Raw genomic sequence first — 13196 nt, 5'->3', positions numbered from 1 at the left:
GCAAACAACCCTTCTCCAATGCTCATTTCCACAACATTCCTAACATCCATATGCAGTTCCAGATTTTGCAAAGTATGTTTACAATACTCGACAGTCACTCAGTGCCACTCTGAGGAAACTGAGGCCCAAAGGCCACTAGTAAGCAGTATAAACAGGACTTGATCATAACAACTATTTATTGAATGCTGCTATGTATGTGCTGGGCTCAGGCCTCCGACTCAAACACTGACTTGTACTCTCTGAAGTGTCATTGATGTAGAACATGTCAGGAATCCTTTCCTTCATCACTGACCCCTGCCCGGGGCATCTGTGGCTCCCAGCTTGAGGAGACAAGTGCTGTTCATTAGATGTCACCTTGATGAAGCCTCCCAGATTTGCTCCAGGCAAAGTCCCTTCTCACTGCCAGCATAATTCACACTGTGTCGTTGCTGGTCCTGAGTCCATCTCCTTCACAGGACAGCAAGCTACCCCAGGACTGGGGCTGTCTCATTCACTTCTGTAACCTTGGGGAGGAGCTAGTGTGTGAGCTGGCATTACGCTTGTTGACCCACACCAACAGTGACAGGGCACCAGACTTGAGGGAGAAAGAAAGGGGAACTGAGCTTTAGAGTCACTCTCTTGATTCAGGTGCTCATGTAGACGTTCTCATGGAATCTTCACCACAACCTCTTGTGGGAACCATCATCATCCCTGTTTTACAGACGAACAAACTGAGGATGAGAAGAGGTCATCCTTCTCCTTGTGTAGCCAAGGTCACACAGCTAGGAAGAGACAAGCCTGGACACTGTGCTAGAAGGTGAGGGTGGGGTTACTACATATTCCTTCCCATTTCCTCCTACTCTCTGTGGGTACAGTCCTAAATGCAGCAAGTAACATTTAGGGGCAGGAGACCAGGTGCCTGGGGCTAATGGTGGAAGGACTGTCCCACAAGAGTGGGCATTAGGACCTTGAACAGACAACTCCCTCTTCCAACCAAAGAAGGACTATGGTCTGTGCCTCTCCCAAGAACACAGGAAGCTATGGGGAGGAAAGGAAAAGGCCTGACAGCTTGGACCCTGCTCTGAGCACAGATTATGTAACACTTTGAGAAGCCTCCGCTAACTCCCATACACACAAAGTTTTCCCAGTAGACATACATGTGTGTGGGCAGCCCTCCACAATGGCCGGGCAAAAAGGCCATGTTAGGTCCCCAATGTCCAGGCACCAGTTAGTCTTCACGACTTTTTCCTCTATTGACAGGGGGGGCACAGAAAGAGCCCGGGGAACATACGAGGGAAGGGGCTGAGGAAGGGGAAGGAGCAGATGACAAATCCTGAGCCTTTTGCCCCTGCTTAGAAATGTCACAAAGCATCCCCGGAACTAAACAGACAGGTCTGTTCGGGGGCTCCACCACCTTAGCCTCACCTGTAAAGATAATCCTCATGTGGTGAGAGGTCTTTCAAAGGGGTCCTACACCCCAGAGCTCACATAATGGTCCCAAGCTCAAATTCTCTGATCCCTCTGCCACAACACAGCCTTCCTTATGGTCCCCTCTGGAGGTCAGGAATGTCCCCCTCTCCTTGCCATTGCATTCCCCACAGGGGCTTGCCTGGCTTTGGTCCTATTCCTCTGGGAAGAGGTAGTTGTTGCTCTTCCCCCCACCGCCCTTTGGAATCTTTCTAGCCAAGTTGTTGCTCTCGGTGTGATTAACCACATCACTCTTTAAGTCTGTGAAGAGATCAGGTCAGTAGCTGCTGGAGGTGTCCTATGTCTGCAAGCAGCTGGGCAAGTGCGGGACAGCTCCTGCTATCCAAAAACTCTCCCTCCATGGGGCCGGCCCGTGGCTCACTCGGGAGAGTGCGGTGCTGATAACACCAAGGCCCCGGGTTCGGATCCCATATAGGGATGGCCGGTTCGCTCACTGGGTGAGTGTGGTGCTGACAACACCAAGTCAAGGGTTAAGATCCCCTTACTGGTCATCTTTTAAAAAACAAAAACAAACAAACAAAAAAAACCAAAAACTCTCCCTCCAGCTGGCAGTCGTTACTGTCTCTGTAGCCTCAGAGAACAGGCTGAAGCCCTATTATCTGGGACAACTGCTTGGAGGTAGTGCTCACAGCTCTAGTGTTCTAATTCTTCCAGCCTTGGGTTCCCTGACTCAGCCCAGAAGATCTGGGAAAGGATGTGGAGGCCCTCCCAAATCCCATCATCAGCCCTCAAATCAATAGCCCTAGAGGAGCAGAAAGGGGGTCAGTTTTGAGACGTGGTCCCTTCAGGCTCTCTGAAAACTGGACCAAAGTCAGAACTGAAGTTTAGGCTAAAACTGAAGCCAGGGATATTTGCAGAGGCTGCCGCCCTGGTGTGTCCACTGGTGCTGGCCCAGGTTGGAGCTGCGGGCAAAGGCCTTGCCACACTGCAGGCAGACAAATGGCTTCTCACCGCTGTGGGCCACCTGGTGAACGAGCAGGTGGGAGCTCTGGCTGAAGCTCTTATCACACTCACTGCAAGCATAAGGTTTCTGGCCCACGTGAACATGCTGGTGCTGCAGCAGATTTGAACTGTCCACGAAACTCTTGCTGCAGTCAGGGCACTTGTAGGGCTTCTCACCCGTGTCACACTCACTGCAAGCATAAGGTTTCTGGCCCACGTGAACATGCTGGTGCTGCAGCAGATTCGAACTGTCCACAAAACTCTTGCTGCAGTCAGGGCACTTGTAGGGCTTCTCACCCGTTTGTGATCGTTGGTGTTTAAAGAGCTTTGAGCTGTAGTAAAAGCTTTTGCCACATTCTGAACAGGCATAGGGTCGTTCACCCAAGTGGATGCGCTGGTGCTCAGTGAACTAAGTGCGCTCACTAAAGCCACGGCCGCATTGACACTTGAAGGGCCGCTCTCCATTGTGGGTGCGTTGGTGCCGTAGACAGTCCGAGCTGTTGGTGAAGTTCTTGCCACACTCAGAGCAATTGTAGGGCTTCTCACCAGTGTGTGAACGCTGGTGCTTGAGCAGATACGAGCTGCGCCCAAAGCTGTCACCACACCAGGCACAGTGGTAGGGCTTCTCACCCGTGTGTGAGCGCTGGTGCTGCAACAGGTTGGAGCTAAGGCTGAAGCTCTTGCCGCAGTCCCCACAGCGGTAGGGCTTTTCACCGGTGTGCGTGCGCTGATGTTGGATCAGGTTGGAGCTAACGCTGAAAGTCTTACCACACTCAGCACATGTGTAGGGCTTCTCACCCGTGTGAACCCGTTGGTGTTTAACTAGGTCCGAGCTGCGGCCAAAGGCCTCCCCGCACTCCAGGCACTTGTGGGGCCGGAGGCCTGAATGGGAGCGACGGTGTTGGATGAGGTTAGAGCTGAGGCTGAAGCAACGGCCACACTCGGGACAAGGGTACGGTTTTTCACCAGTGTGTACCCGGTGGTGCTTAACCAGATCTGAGCCACGTCGGAAGCTTTTGCCACACTCCGGACAGCTGTAAGACTTGTCACCTGCGTGGCTGCTTTGGTGGTGAATGAGGTCAGGGAGGCAGGCTGAGGTCAGTCCACACTTACGGCACTCGAAGGTTTTGGGGACTGCAAGACAGTTAGTCTTGGCAGGGGTTTCTTTCCTTCCAGGGCCAGAGCCTGACCTACCTAGGTATTGCAGGCCCAGCATTATTTCCTGGGCAGCCGGCTGCTCGGGCCACACCAGGAAGGGCCGCTGAGGTGGAACCACCTTGCAATCCAGGGGCGACCTGGGGACTCCCAAGGACCATGATGTCCCGTTCCTCTGCCACTCCACCCCGTACGGGTTCTCCTTCGCCACTTCTGGAGCCTCCGACCCCATCGCGGGTGAAGAGTGCCCCGTCTCCTAGATGCCAACTACTCAGCTTACAAGCACAGTCACAGCTGGGAACACTCGGGGCCTAGGAGTCCAGAGCCGGAAACGGAAAGGTCCACAAGCACCTGCCGCTCTAGCCGCTCAAGCACTAGCCCGAACGTTCTCGGTAGGTTTAACCCTCTCATTCACCTGGCCGAGCCAGAGCACCCCATGTGCGGCCGCTGTCAGAAATTGACACTATCGGCCTGGCTGGAGGTGCTCGGAGCCCGTCAGCCGCCACCGCTGGGGGGCAGCGAAGTGAACCCGAAAGGAGGAAAAGCGGTCGCTGCCAAGGACACTCTGGGGTCGGAGTAGCCAAGTCAGCCGGAGCAGCACGGAAGGAACACTCCATGATCGGATGCCTGGGTTCCCCAGAGGCCCCTGGAAGAGGTCCTGAGCTGGGCGAGTTAGGCCGGGCGCGGAATACATATCCCGGCACGCTCCGCACACGCTCTTGGGCTCGCACAATGATTAGATAACCACCACTCCCGACGTGCTTTCTGCGACCGTGCACTAACCAGAGTTCCGGGTCCGAGAACTACAACTTCCGACTTGCAGGATAACTGCGGCGGCGCTATTTAAATAGCGTCAGCGAGGAGCGGCCTGGCTACGCCCCTCTCCTCCAGGGCAGCTCCCTCAGATAAGCGGCGAGCGGTGGGGCGGAGCCTTAGGCCCGAGCCAAGATGGCGGCTGGGAAGCCAACCCTCACGGACTCGCTCTCGTTCTGCCTCGCGCAGCTCACGGCGGCGGCCGGGGCGAGTCTCGCGGGGGGAAAGGACCCAGCTACCAACGAGACACCCCTGGGCCGTGCGCTCTTAGCCCTCCGCACGCGCCACATCAAGGCATCGGGGGGAATCGAGCGCTTCCGGGCACGCGGCGGGCTCCGCCCCCTTCTCGCGCTGCTACGACGAGCGGCTGCAGCAGGCCCCGCCCCGTCCCAGGCCGGCCCCGTCCCCTCGCCTGTCATGTCAGCTGTTTCTGCCGGCCCCGCCCCCTCGCCGGGCCCCGCCCCCTCCGCTTTGTCGTCGACGCCTTCGCCGCCAGTGCGCCTGCGTAAGACCCTGGACTTGGCGCTCAGCATCTTGGCTAACTGCTGTACGGAAGGGGCGTGCCGGGCTGAAGTGCGCAGACTCGGAGGCATTCTCCCTTTGGGTAAGTGCTCCGCCCCCATTTCCTAGAAGGATTCCACCCGCGTCTCCGTCGCTGTCACGGCCTGGGCAAAGTCGAATTTTTTGTGTCATAACCTGGAATAACGTACTTTGTGACAGTGCAGTGCCCCCATCTCTCAAGCCATCACGACCCGTGATGTCACTGCTCTCTCTATAGATTATACCCGAGCTTTTCCAGCCCGGATAATTACAACCGTTATCTGGGTATTGGTTGTCAGCACCTCCCTTGCATCTGGGCTGGTGGAGGCCAAAGGATTATTTGGTGACTTTTTCACGTGATTCTTATCCTCCATTTATGATGTTCATAGCAGACACTCAATGCCTACTCTGTGCAAGGGTCCGAAGCCCCACTTGATGAGCCGGAGGCTAGAAGGTGGAGTCGTGCTGAAAATGGGTTCTATGGTCAGTCAGACCTGGCCAACACACCTAACTCCTCCGAGGCTAGGACTTCCTGTTGTAAAATGGGATAATAATAGCTACCTCACAAAATTAGAGTTGGGAGAAAACGAAATACAAATATAGAACGCAGATACTGTAAGCATGGGCTGGGTACTTCGAGTTATTAAAAACCAGCACAGTAAGAATAAATCCCAACAAAAGATAACAAGCTTTTCTGTTTAACAGCTAAATTGGCGCCTCCTAGTGGCAGTAATGCAAACACAGTTTACACATCATTGCCCGCCCTCTATGACATTTTGCCAGTTTTAACGAAATCTTAATTTTTTGGAGAAAGTGAAGCATTAATATATTTAAAATTTGCATAAAATGCATCCGGACCATAATGTTTTTGACAAGAGGCCTGGTATATTAAGTCCTCTAAAAGTGATGGGTTTTGTTATTAGTATGTAATCCCTATCATTCAGACACTGTTTTGCATTTTAAATATCTCCTGAATCCATTCACTTGTTTCTATCCCTGCCTCCACCACTCACCCAGAGACTAGTACCCCCATGCTGGGCAATGCTGGTAGCTGACTTGGTTCAAGCCATTGTACTTTCTTGCCTGGACTGTTGTGACAGCCTCTTTGTCACTCCTCCTGCCCTGTTCCTTTCCGTTGTTATCCATTCTCTTCATGGATACCAGATTGGATCATTTCACTTCCCTTCTTAAAACCCTTGTGTGGTTCCCAGTGCCTTCACACTTAAGTCCCGAACCCTTGCCCTGGCATTCAAGGCCCTTTGTTAGGTCACAGCACAGACACTGGGTCTTACCTCTGGGCCTCTGCGAAGGCTGCTTCCAAACCTGAAATGCTCTGTAACACCCCCATGCACCATCCTTCTAGCAAATACCTACCTATTTAGCCTCCAACCTAGTTCAAGCATTAGCCTTTGCTGAAGGCCTTCCCTGATGCTTTTAGGCCACATTCTTGAGGTGATTGATGAGAGAGACAGTAAGGGGCAGAGCCCTCAAAAGGCCAAACTCTCCTTGCAGTGACCATTCTTCAGTGTGTGAAGACAGACAGCATACAGAACCGAACAGCCCGTGCCCTGGGGAACTTAGCCATGGAACCTGAGAGCTGTGGGGACATCCACTCTGCTGGTGAGAAGGCTGTGAGGGTGGGGTTAGCTAGGGCTTGGGGTGGAAGAAGGGCTTGGCTGTCTGTCCTTGCTCACCCTTTGTCCTCCCCTTCCCTCTCCAGGCGCTGTTCCCCTGCTTGTTGAGAGCCTGACAGCGTGCCAGGACTCACAGTGTCTGCAGAGTGTGGTGCGTGCCCTCCGCAACCTGGCGGACTCACCCCAGCACCGCCTGGCCTTGGCACAGCAGGGAGCAGTGCGCCCTCTGGCTGAGCTCCTGGCTGCTGCCCCAGACCCCGCACTGACCTCGGCCCTAGTCCGTGCCCTCCTGGAACTCAGCCGAGGCTGCTCCCGGGCCTGTGCTGAGCAGCTGAGTCTGGGCGGGGGACTGGGCCCACTTGTCAGCCTGGCTTCTCACCCCAAACGGGCGGTACGTGAGGCAACCATCCTGATCCTCGCTAATCTGTGTGCCCAGGGTCTGGTGCGGCCTGCACTGGGCAATGCTGGTGGTGTGGAGGTGCTGCTAGGTGAGCTCCGGCGGCGCCGGGGCCCCAATGGGGCTGGCCCAGCCTCCCAGCAGCCCCTGGTGCGGGCTGTGTGCCTTCTGTGCCGGGAGGCCATCAATCGGGCCCGGCTGCGGGATGCTGGAGGTTTGGAGCTGCTGATGGGCCTGCTGCGGGACCCTCGTGCCAGTGCCTGGCACCCTCGCGTTGTGGCTGCCCTCGTGGGCTTCCTCTATGATACTGGGGCCCTGGGCCGGCTCCAGGCCCTGGGACTTGTACCTCTCCTGGCTGGACAGTTGTGTGGTGAGGCTGGTGATGAGGAAGAGGAGGGAAGAGAAGCCGCTTCCTGGGACTTCCCTGAGGAGCGGACCCCTGAGCCGGCAGAGGCTGGAAGCTTCCGAAGCCTCAGGTGAGTCCTGACCTCAGGGCTTGGGAGGGTGAGCCATGCTGTGGGTGGGGGTTTGTGTCTGCTCTGGCCCTCCTCACTACTCCCACCTCATTCTGTCTCAGAAAGATGTTTATTGACTCTGACTCCTGATTCCTTGTTCTTCCTTGACATGACCACTTTCCAGTTTCCATTAAACACATCTCTCCTCTGAATCTGCCTTTTGACCTTGGCTCCACCCCAGCACCTCTGAACTTAGGACCCCAGACAAGTTTTTGGGAGATAGTATGTACACTGGGTGAGCTGGTATTCTCTGGAATTTTTTTCTTTTTCTTTGTTTTTTGTGGCTGACTGATACTGGGATCTAAACCCATGACCTTGGGGTTATAAGGCTGTTCTCCAACCAACTGAGCTAACCGGCCAGTCCCTAACTTTTTATTCTGTTACCATTACTTAGAAGCTGAAACATCATGGGCTGGCCCGTGGCTCTCTTGGGAGAGTGCGGTGCTGATAACACCAAGGCCACGGGTTCAGATCCCATATAGGGATGGCTGGTTCGCTCACTTTGGAGAGCATGGTGCTGACAACACCAACTCAAGGGTTAAGATCCCCTTACCAGTCATCTTTAAAAAAAAAAAAAAAAGTTGAAACATCATGGGAGAGCTAATTACCTTCTCCGAGCCTCTGATTGTTGTGTGTAAAATGGAGGATAATAGCATACATACCCCATAGGGTTGTTGTGAAGATTTTTGTTTTTTTATTAGCATCTTCATTGTTACAGATCATACTTATTCTTTATGTCCATTATCCAATCGTTGTGAAGATTAAATGAGGGCACTTTGCCCCTTACCTGGCACTGAGTGGCGCTCTGTTCATGTCAGCCTTCTTGTGGACTCTCTGGCTCCATCTCCTACCACTGTCCCTGGTGCTTGCGCTCTTACACCCTGGCCTCTAGCTAGTTTTTGAATGTGACAGGTAGCTCCATCTTAGGGCCTCTGGTTGCTCTTTCTTCTGCCCAGAACATGCCTCCTCCTGTAATGCTTTCATCTCTCACCTCCAGGTCTTTGTTCAGATCTTACCTTCCCAGTGGGGGCTCCCATCACCACCCTTTTAAAATTTCAACTCTCCTCTTCCCTGACTCTTTCTATTCCTTTTTTTTCTCTGTTAGCATTTCAAATGGCACGAACTCCACACTAACATGCCATATGGTTTACTTATAATACTGTTGTCTGCTTCCCTCACTGGAGCATAAACTTGGGAGGACAGGAACTTTGTTCCTGAAACAGGACTTGGCACATACAGGCATCAGGAATAGCTGAATGAGGCCCCTCCCCACCTTCTCCTTCCTTTCTTCACTCCTTGTCTACCCTCCTCTTCTTGCCTGGCTTTACCTCCTCTTGCAAGACCACTCTTGACTCTGCTCCTTCTCCTTGGTCTCTGTGCCATCTGCAGGTCGTGGCTAATCTCCGAGGGCTATGCCGCGGGACCTGGAGATATCTCTCCAGACTGGTCTCCTGAGCATTGTCCACCACCGGAGTCCACAGAGCCAGCCAGCCCCACCCCAGGCTGCACCACACTGCGGGCGCCCAGCACACTGTGCACGCCTGGCCGCTGCCCTGCCGCGGCCACTGAGGAGCCTTGGGGCCGTGAGGGGCCGGCGCTGCTGCTGCTGTCACGCTTCTCTCAGGCTTCCGACCCGAGTGGGGCGCTGGTGACTGGCCCCGCGCTGTGCGGCCTACTGGCCTATGTGACAGGTGCACCCGGCCCGCCGAGCCCGCGTGCACTGCGCATCCTGGCGCGCCTCACCTGCAACCCTGCCTGCCTCGAGGCCTTCGTGCGCAGCTATGGCGCGGCACTGCTGCGCGCCTGGCTGGTGCTGGGCATCGCGCCAGATGACTGGCCCACGCCACGTGCCCGGCCCACTCGCCGCAGCCAGCACCGAGAACTGGGTATGTCACTGGCCACGCTGCCCACGTGCGAGGCCCCTTCCTCTTCCTACGCCTTCTGTGGACCCAGGACCTTGCTTTACTGCCACTTGCCCTCTCACTGTCCTCCCCAGCCCACCACCCAAACAACCTCAGTGACCAGGTTTGGGGGTAGTTCGAGACACTCCCTTCTGTTCCAGAGCCCAGCATGCAAAGTTCTTCTCTATCCTTTGTCCAAGACTTGGGGCTCAGATACCCTGACCCTAGGTGTGGCCCCAACAACCTAGAATCTTGCCTGTCTGCATTTCTTTAGTCAGTCTCTTTTTGGTTTTGCATTGTCCTGACCACTTCCCCACAAGGCACAATGATTTGTGAACCCCCAGGCTCAGGCACCATGTCCTCTCAGGCCCCACCACCACTTCCAACACTGTCAGGGACTGTCCTGTCTTCTGCGCCCTGACTGCAGACTGTTTCAGTCCTTGAGGGCACAGACTTGCACCCTGACCATCCCACTTTCTGTTCTTGCTCTCAAGTTCTACTTCCTACCATACTGACCCCCTCCCTCCAGGGCCTGCAGTCATCCCTCTTCCATGTCCTGATTTCTTGCCATGAGGGTTCACCTTCCTTACTTTCAAGGGCCCAGAGTCCTGTCTTGCCCATCCCCCTCCACCCCAATCTGGGACACCAACTCCCAACCTGACCGGCTCTGCCCTTCCCTGCAGGTGAGATGCTGCTGCAGAACCTGACCGTACAGGCCGAATCACCCTTTGGAGTAGGTGCCCTCACTCACTTGCTGCTCTCTGGGAGCCCTGAAGACCGTGTGGCCTGTGCACTGACCCTTCCCTTCATCTGCCGGTGAGCGGGATATGGGAGCCTTACAGGGGTCAGAGGAGCAAGGTTGATATTTCCCAGTCCCATTTTTTTTCCCACCTCCTGAAAGACTTCCTCTTCCCCTCAGGAAGCCCTCTCTGTGGCGCCGGCTACTTCTGGACCAGGGCGGCCTCCGTCTCCTCCTCATGGCACTAACCCAACCAGCTCCACACCCGCTCTTCCTCTTCTTTGCTGCGGACTCCCTTTCCTGCCTCCAAGGTCTGATGTCTCCCACTGTGAGCCCAGCTCTCCCACCTGCAATCCCTTGGGATCTAGACTCACCTTCCCCTTGCCTCTATGCACGTCTGCTGGACCCAGCTCCCATCCCTGCTCCTGACCTGCACTTCCTACTGGACTCAGGCCTACAGCTCCCTGCCCTGCGAGCTGCCTCGGCTACTGCCTCCCCTTTTTTCCGGGCCCTGCTATCTGGCAGCTTTGCTGAAGCCCAGATGGACCTGGTGCCACTGCGAGGACTGTCATCCAGTGCAGCCTGGCCCATCCTGCATCATTTGCATGGCTGTCGGGGCTGTGGTGCTGTCCTGGGGCCCGTGCCCCCACCAGGTGAGCCTCTGCTGGGCTCAGAGGCTGAGGAGGCATTGGAGGCTGCTGGCCGTTTCCTGCTGCCTGAGCTGGAGGAGGAGCTGGAAGAGGCCGTGAGCCACATCCATCTGGGACCCCAGGGTGGCCCAGAGTCAGTGGCTGAGGTGTTCCGCTTGGGCCGGCCCCGGCTGGCTGCCCACTGTGCCCAATGGACACTGGGGCCTGGGCAGTGCCCACGGAAGCGGGCCCTGGCCCTGGTGGGGCTTGTGGAGGCAGCAGGGGAGGAGACAGGCCCCCTGACAGAGGCTCTGCTGGCTGTGGTGATGGGAATTAAGTCAGGGACAAGGGTCCCAGCCTAGACTGTTGATGTCCCCTTGGAGGGGACGTAAGAACAAGTTGGCTGTGAAGGAGGCCTCCCTCAGAGTGGCACGGGAGGAGACTGAGCAGAAGGAGTCATCATCGAGGACAGATGAGAAGATGGAACTGGTCCCCAGGATGATGGTCTGAAGACCCAGGAATAAGAAGCCAAGACCAGGGTCTGGGTGTGGGGTCCAAGAGGAGAACAGTCCGGGGCCCCAGGTGCCTGGCCTGGCCCAGCCCTCTATAGTTGACATTAAAAACTTGGGAGCTGTATACCTCTATTGTATGTGTCTCTGCTTACTTTCCTGTGGTAATACCCCGGCCCCTTCACCCACCAAGCACGGTCTTGTCCAGGTCTCTGGGTCACAGGTCACAGGTCTTTGTGTCAGCCGCCCTTGGCATGAAGGAATTTAACAAGTAATTGTCCAGTGATTCCTGGAGCCCTGGGATAGGGTGGAGTTTCCAGGCTTCTCCCTAGGATGTGGTTTTGGGCCCTAGGGGAAGTCTGCTTCCTGCTTACAGGGCCTCATTGCTCGACACAGCCCCTCAGCTGGACACATAGGCCTGACCAAGGCTGAGAGGGGTGTGTGTGTCTAAGGCCTTGGCAAGGGCCTCATTGCTCGACACAGCCCCTCAGCTGGACACATAGGCCTGACCAAGGCTGAGAGGGTTGTGCTGAGGAAATGCTGTCAATGTTGGTGTGTGTGTCTAAGGCCTTGGCACTACTATTTTCTGACTGTCCTTCACTCATCTTGGACCCTCAGTCTTTGGGTCTGTTTTCATCTCTTGAGACCTACTGCTGTCTGCCTGAGGGAAGACAGCTGTGTTTCTGGAGTCTCTGAGGCCCTGTCTTAGTCATGGCCAGAGAGAACCAAAGCCCCGTACTGGCATTCAGTGAGAGAAGGGCTCACATTGCTGTGACTACCCCCCAAGGCAGGCTTCCAGATTCTTGACCATTTGGGTGGCAGCCTGACTGAGGAGTGTGCTGGATGAGGCCTGCCGGGGTCTGCTACTGGGCAGCTAAGGTTGGCACTTGCTGGCTGTGCATCTGTGGGTGTTCATCCAGGTCTTTGGTTCTCAGGCTGTGCATTAGAACCATGCAGAGAGCTTTTAAAGAATACTGATGCCTGGGCCCTTTTGACTGCACTGAGGGTAGGTTCCCTGGGCATCAGTATTTTTAAAAAGCTCCTCAGGTTGTTCTGATTTGCTGCTGGGTTGAGACCCACAGTCCAGTGCTCAGTTCTTTCCAGCACAGTGGCCGCAGCACAGTGCGCCCACACCCACCTCTACAGTGTCTCATTTCCAACCTTGATTTCTCAAGGTTTCGGTCCAGGGAGGCCTCATGTTATGCTGTGGCTGGAGTCTGTGTCTTGCTTTCTTCTCTGTGTTCATCAGAATCTTGGGAAAGGGCTGTTTTGGAACAGGCCTGGGTCAGCTCAATGTTCGGGAAGGACTTTGTCTTGCAGGATGGCTGGGGTTTTTGGCTGCCTTGGAGTGTTTTCCCTGTGTCTGCATGGGGCTTGGGCCTGGAGTTCAGTTTACCTGCGTCTGTATATTTCCAAGTCTCGGAGGGAAGGTCTGAGGGTGGGTTCACTGTGTCTGTCTCATCTCTGAGAGATTTCATTGTGTCTAGTATGTATGCCTTGTGAGATCTCTTTATTTCGTTGTCTGTCGTGGTCTCCGATGGAAAGTCTCTGAACCTGGGGTCTGACCTATCCTTAGAACATTACTATGGCCCCCAACCCCCAAATTAGTCTGGGACAAGTCTTTCAGGAATGCCTGGGTGGGGGTGAGGGGGCTATCTAGGACTCAGGTGCTGGCTTTGGAGGGTATCTGCTTGGGGGCCTCAGTCTGTGTCTATGAGTCTCACCAGGCAGGGGCTCTGGGGCTTGGTCTGGAAGAACCACTTCTCTGACTCTGGCTGTGTCCGCCTGGGGCTCCCTGCAGCTGAAGCCAAGGCTGGGGTGTGGTCACCTCCGCGGCAGGCTGGCGGGCCGGGCTTGGGTGGGCCTTGGTGTTCCCTCCCTTCCACGCCCCCATCCCGGGTTCCCCCGCTCATCGCCCCCCCATCCCCATCCCAGCGGGTCCCGGCTTCCTTACA

The 13196-nt window shown here is 55.4% G+C and overlaps 2 protein-coding genes across 2 annotated transcripts; one reads left to right on the top strand and one right to left on the bottom strand.

Annotated features, from left to right (window-relative positions):
• Window positions 1–1960: 1960 nt before the first annotated feature.
• On the bottom strand, window positions 1961–4155 carry LOC103600534 (zinc finger protein 16-like). Its single transcript, XM_008584815.1, is given in 1 exon segment — window positions 1961–4155. A coding segment is annotated over 1 exon segment (1500 nt). The 5' UTR covers window positions 3797–4155; the 3' UTR covers window positions 1961–2296.
• A 298-nt stretch (window positions 4156–4453) lies between these two features.
• ARMC5 (armadillo repeat containing 5) lies at window positions 4454–11376 on the top strand. The gene is made up of 6 exons (XM_008584812.1): window positions 4454–4981; window positions 6430–6537; window positions 6638–7424; window positions 8853–9349; window positions 10048–10180; window positions 10284–11376. The coding sequence occupies exons 1-6, from the start codon at window positions 4513–4515 to the stop codon at window positions 11092–11094; spliced, it is 2805 nt and encodes a 934-aa protein (XP_008583034.1). The 5' UTR covers window positions 4454–4512; the 3' UTR covers window positions 11095–11376.
• Window positions 11377–13196: the final 1820 nt, after the last annotated feature.

The sequence above is a fragment of the Galeopterus variegatus genome, unplaced genomic scaffold (assembly GCF_000696425.1).
Source record: "Galeopterus variegatus unplaced genomic scaffold, G_variegatus-3.0.2 Scaffold3380, whole genome shotgun sequence".
Taxonomy (NCBI): Eukaryota; Metazoa; Chordata; class Mammalia; order Dermoptera; family Cynocephalidae; genus Galeopterus; species Galeopterus variegatus.
The sequence above is the reverse complement of the archived record's forward strand: the minus strand, read 5'-3'. Positions and strand labels throughout refer to the sequence as shown.

Coding starts and splice junctions, on each gene's coding strand:
- ARMC5 (XM_008584812.1), top strand. CDS start 4,513: ATGGCGGCTGGGAAGCCAACCCTCACGGACTCGCTCTCGTTCTGCCTC. Junction 6,538..6,637: donor TGGGGACATCCACTCTGCTG/GTGAGAAGGCTG, acceptor TTCCCTCTCCAG/GCGCTGTTCCCCTGCTTGTT. Junction 7,425..8,852: donor GGAAGCTTCCGAAGCCTCAG/GTGAGTCCTGAC, acceptor TGCCATCTGCAG/GTCGTGGCTAATCTCCGAGG.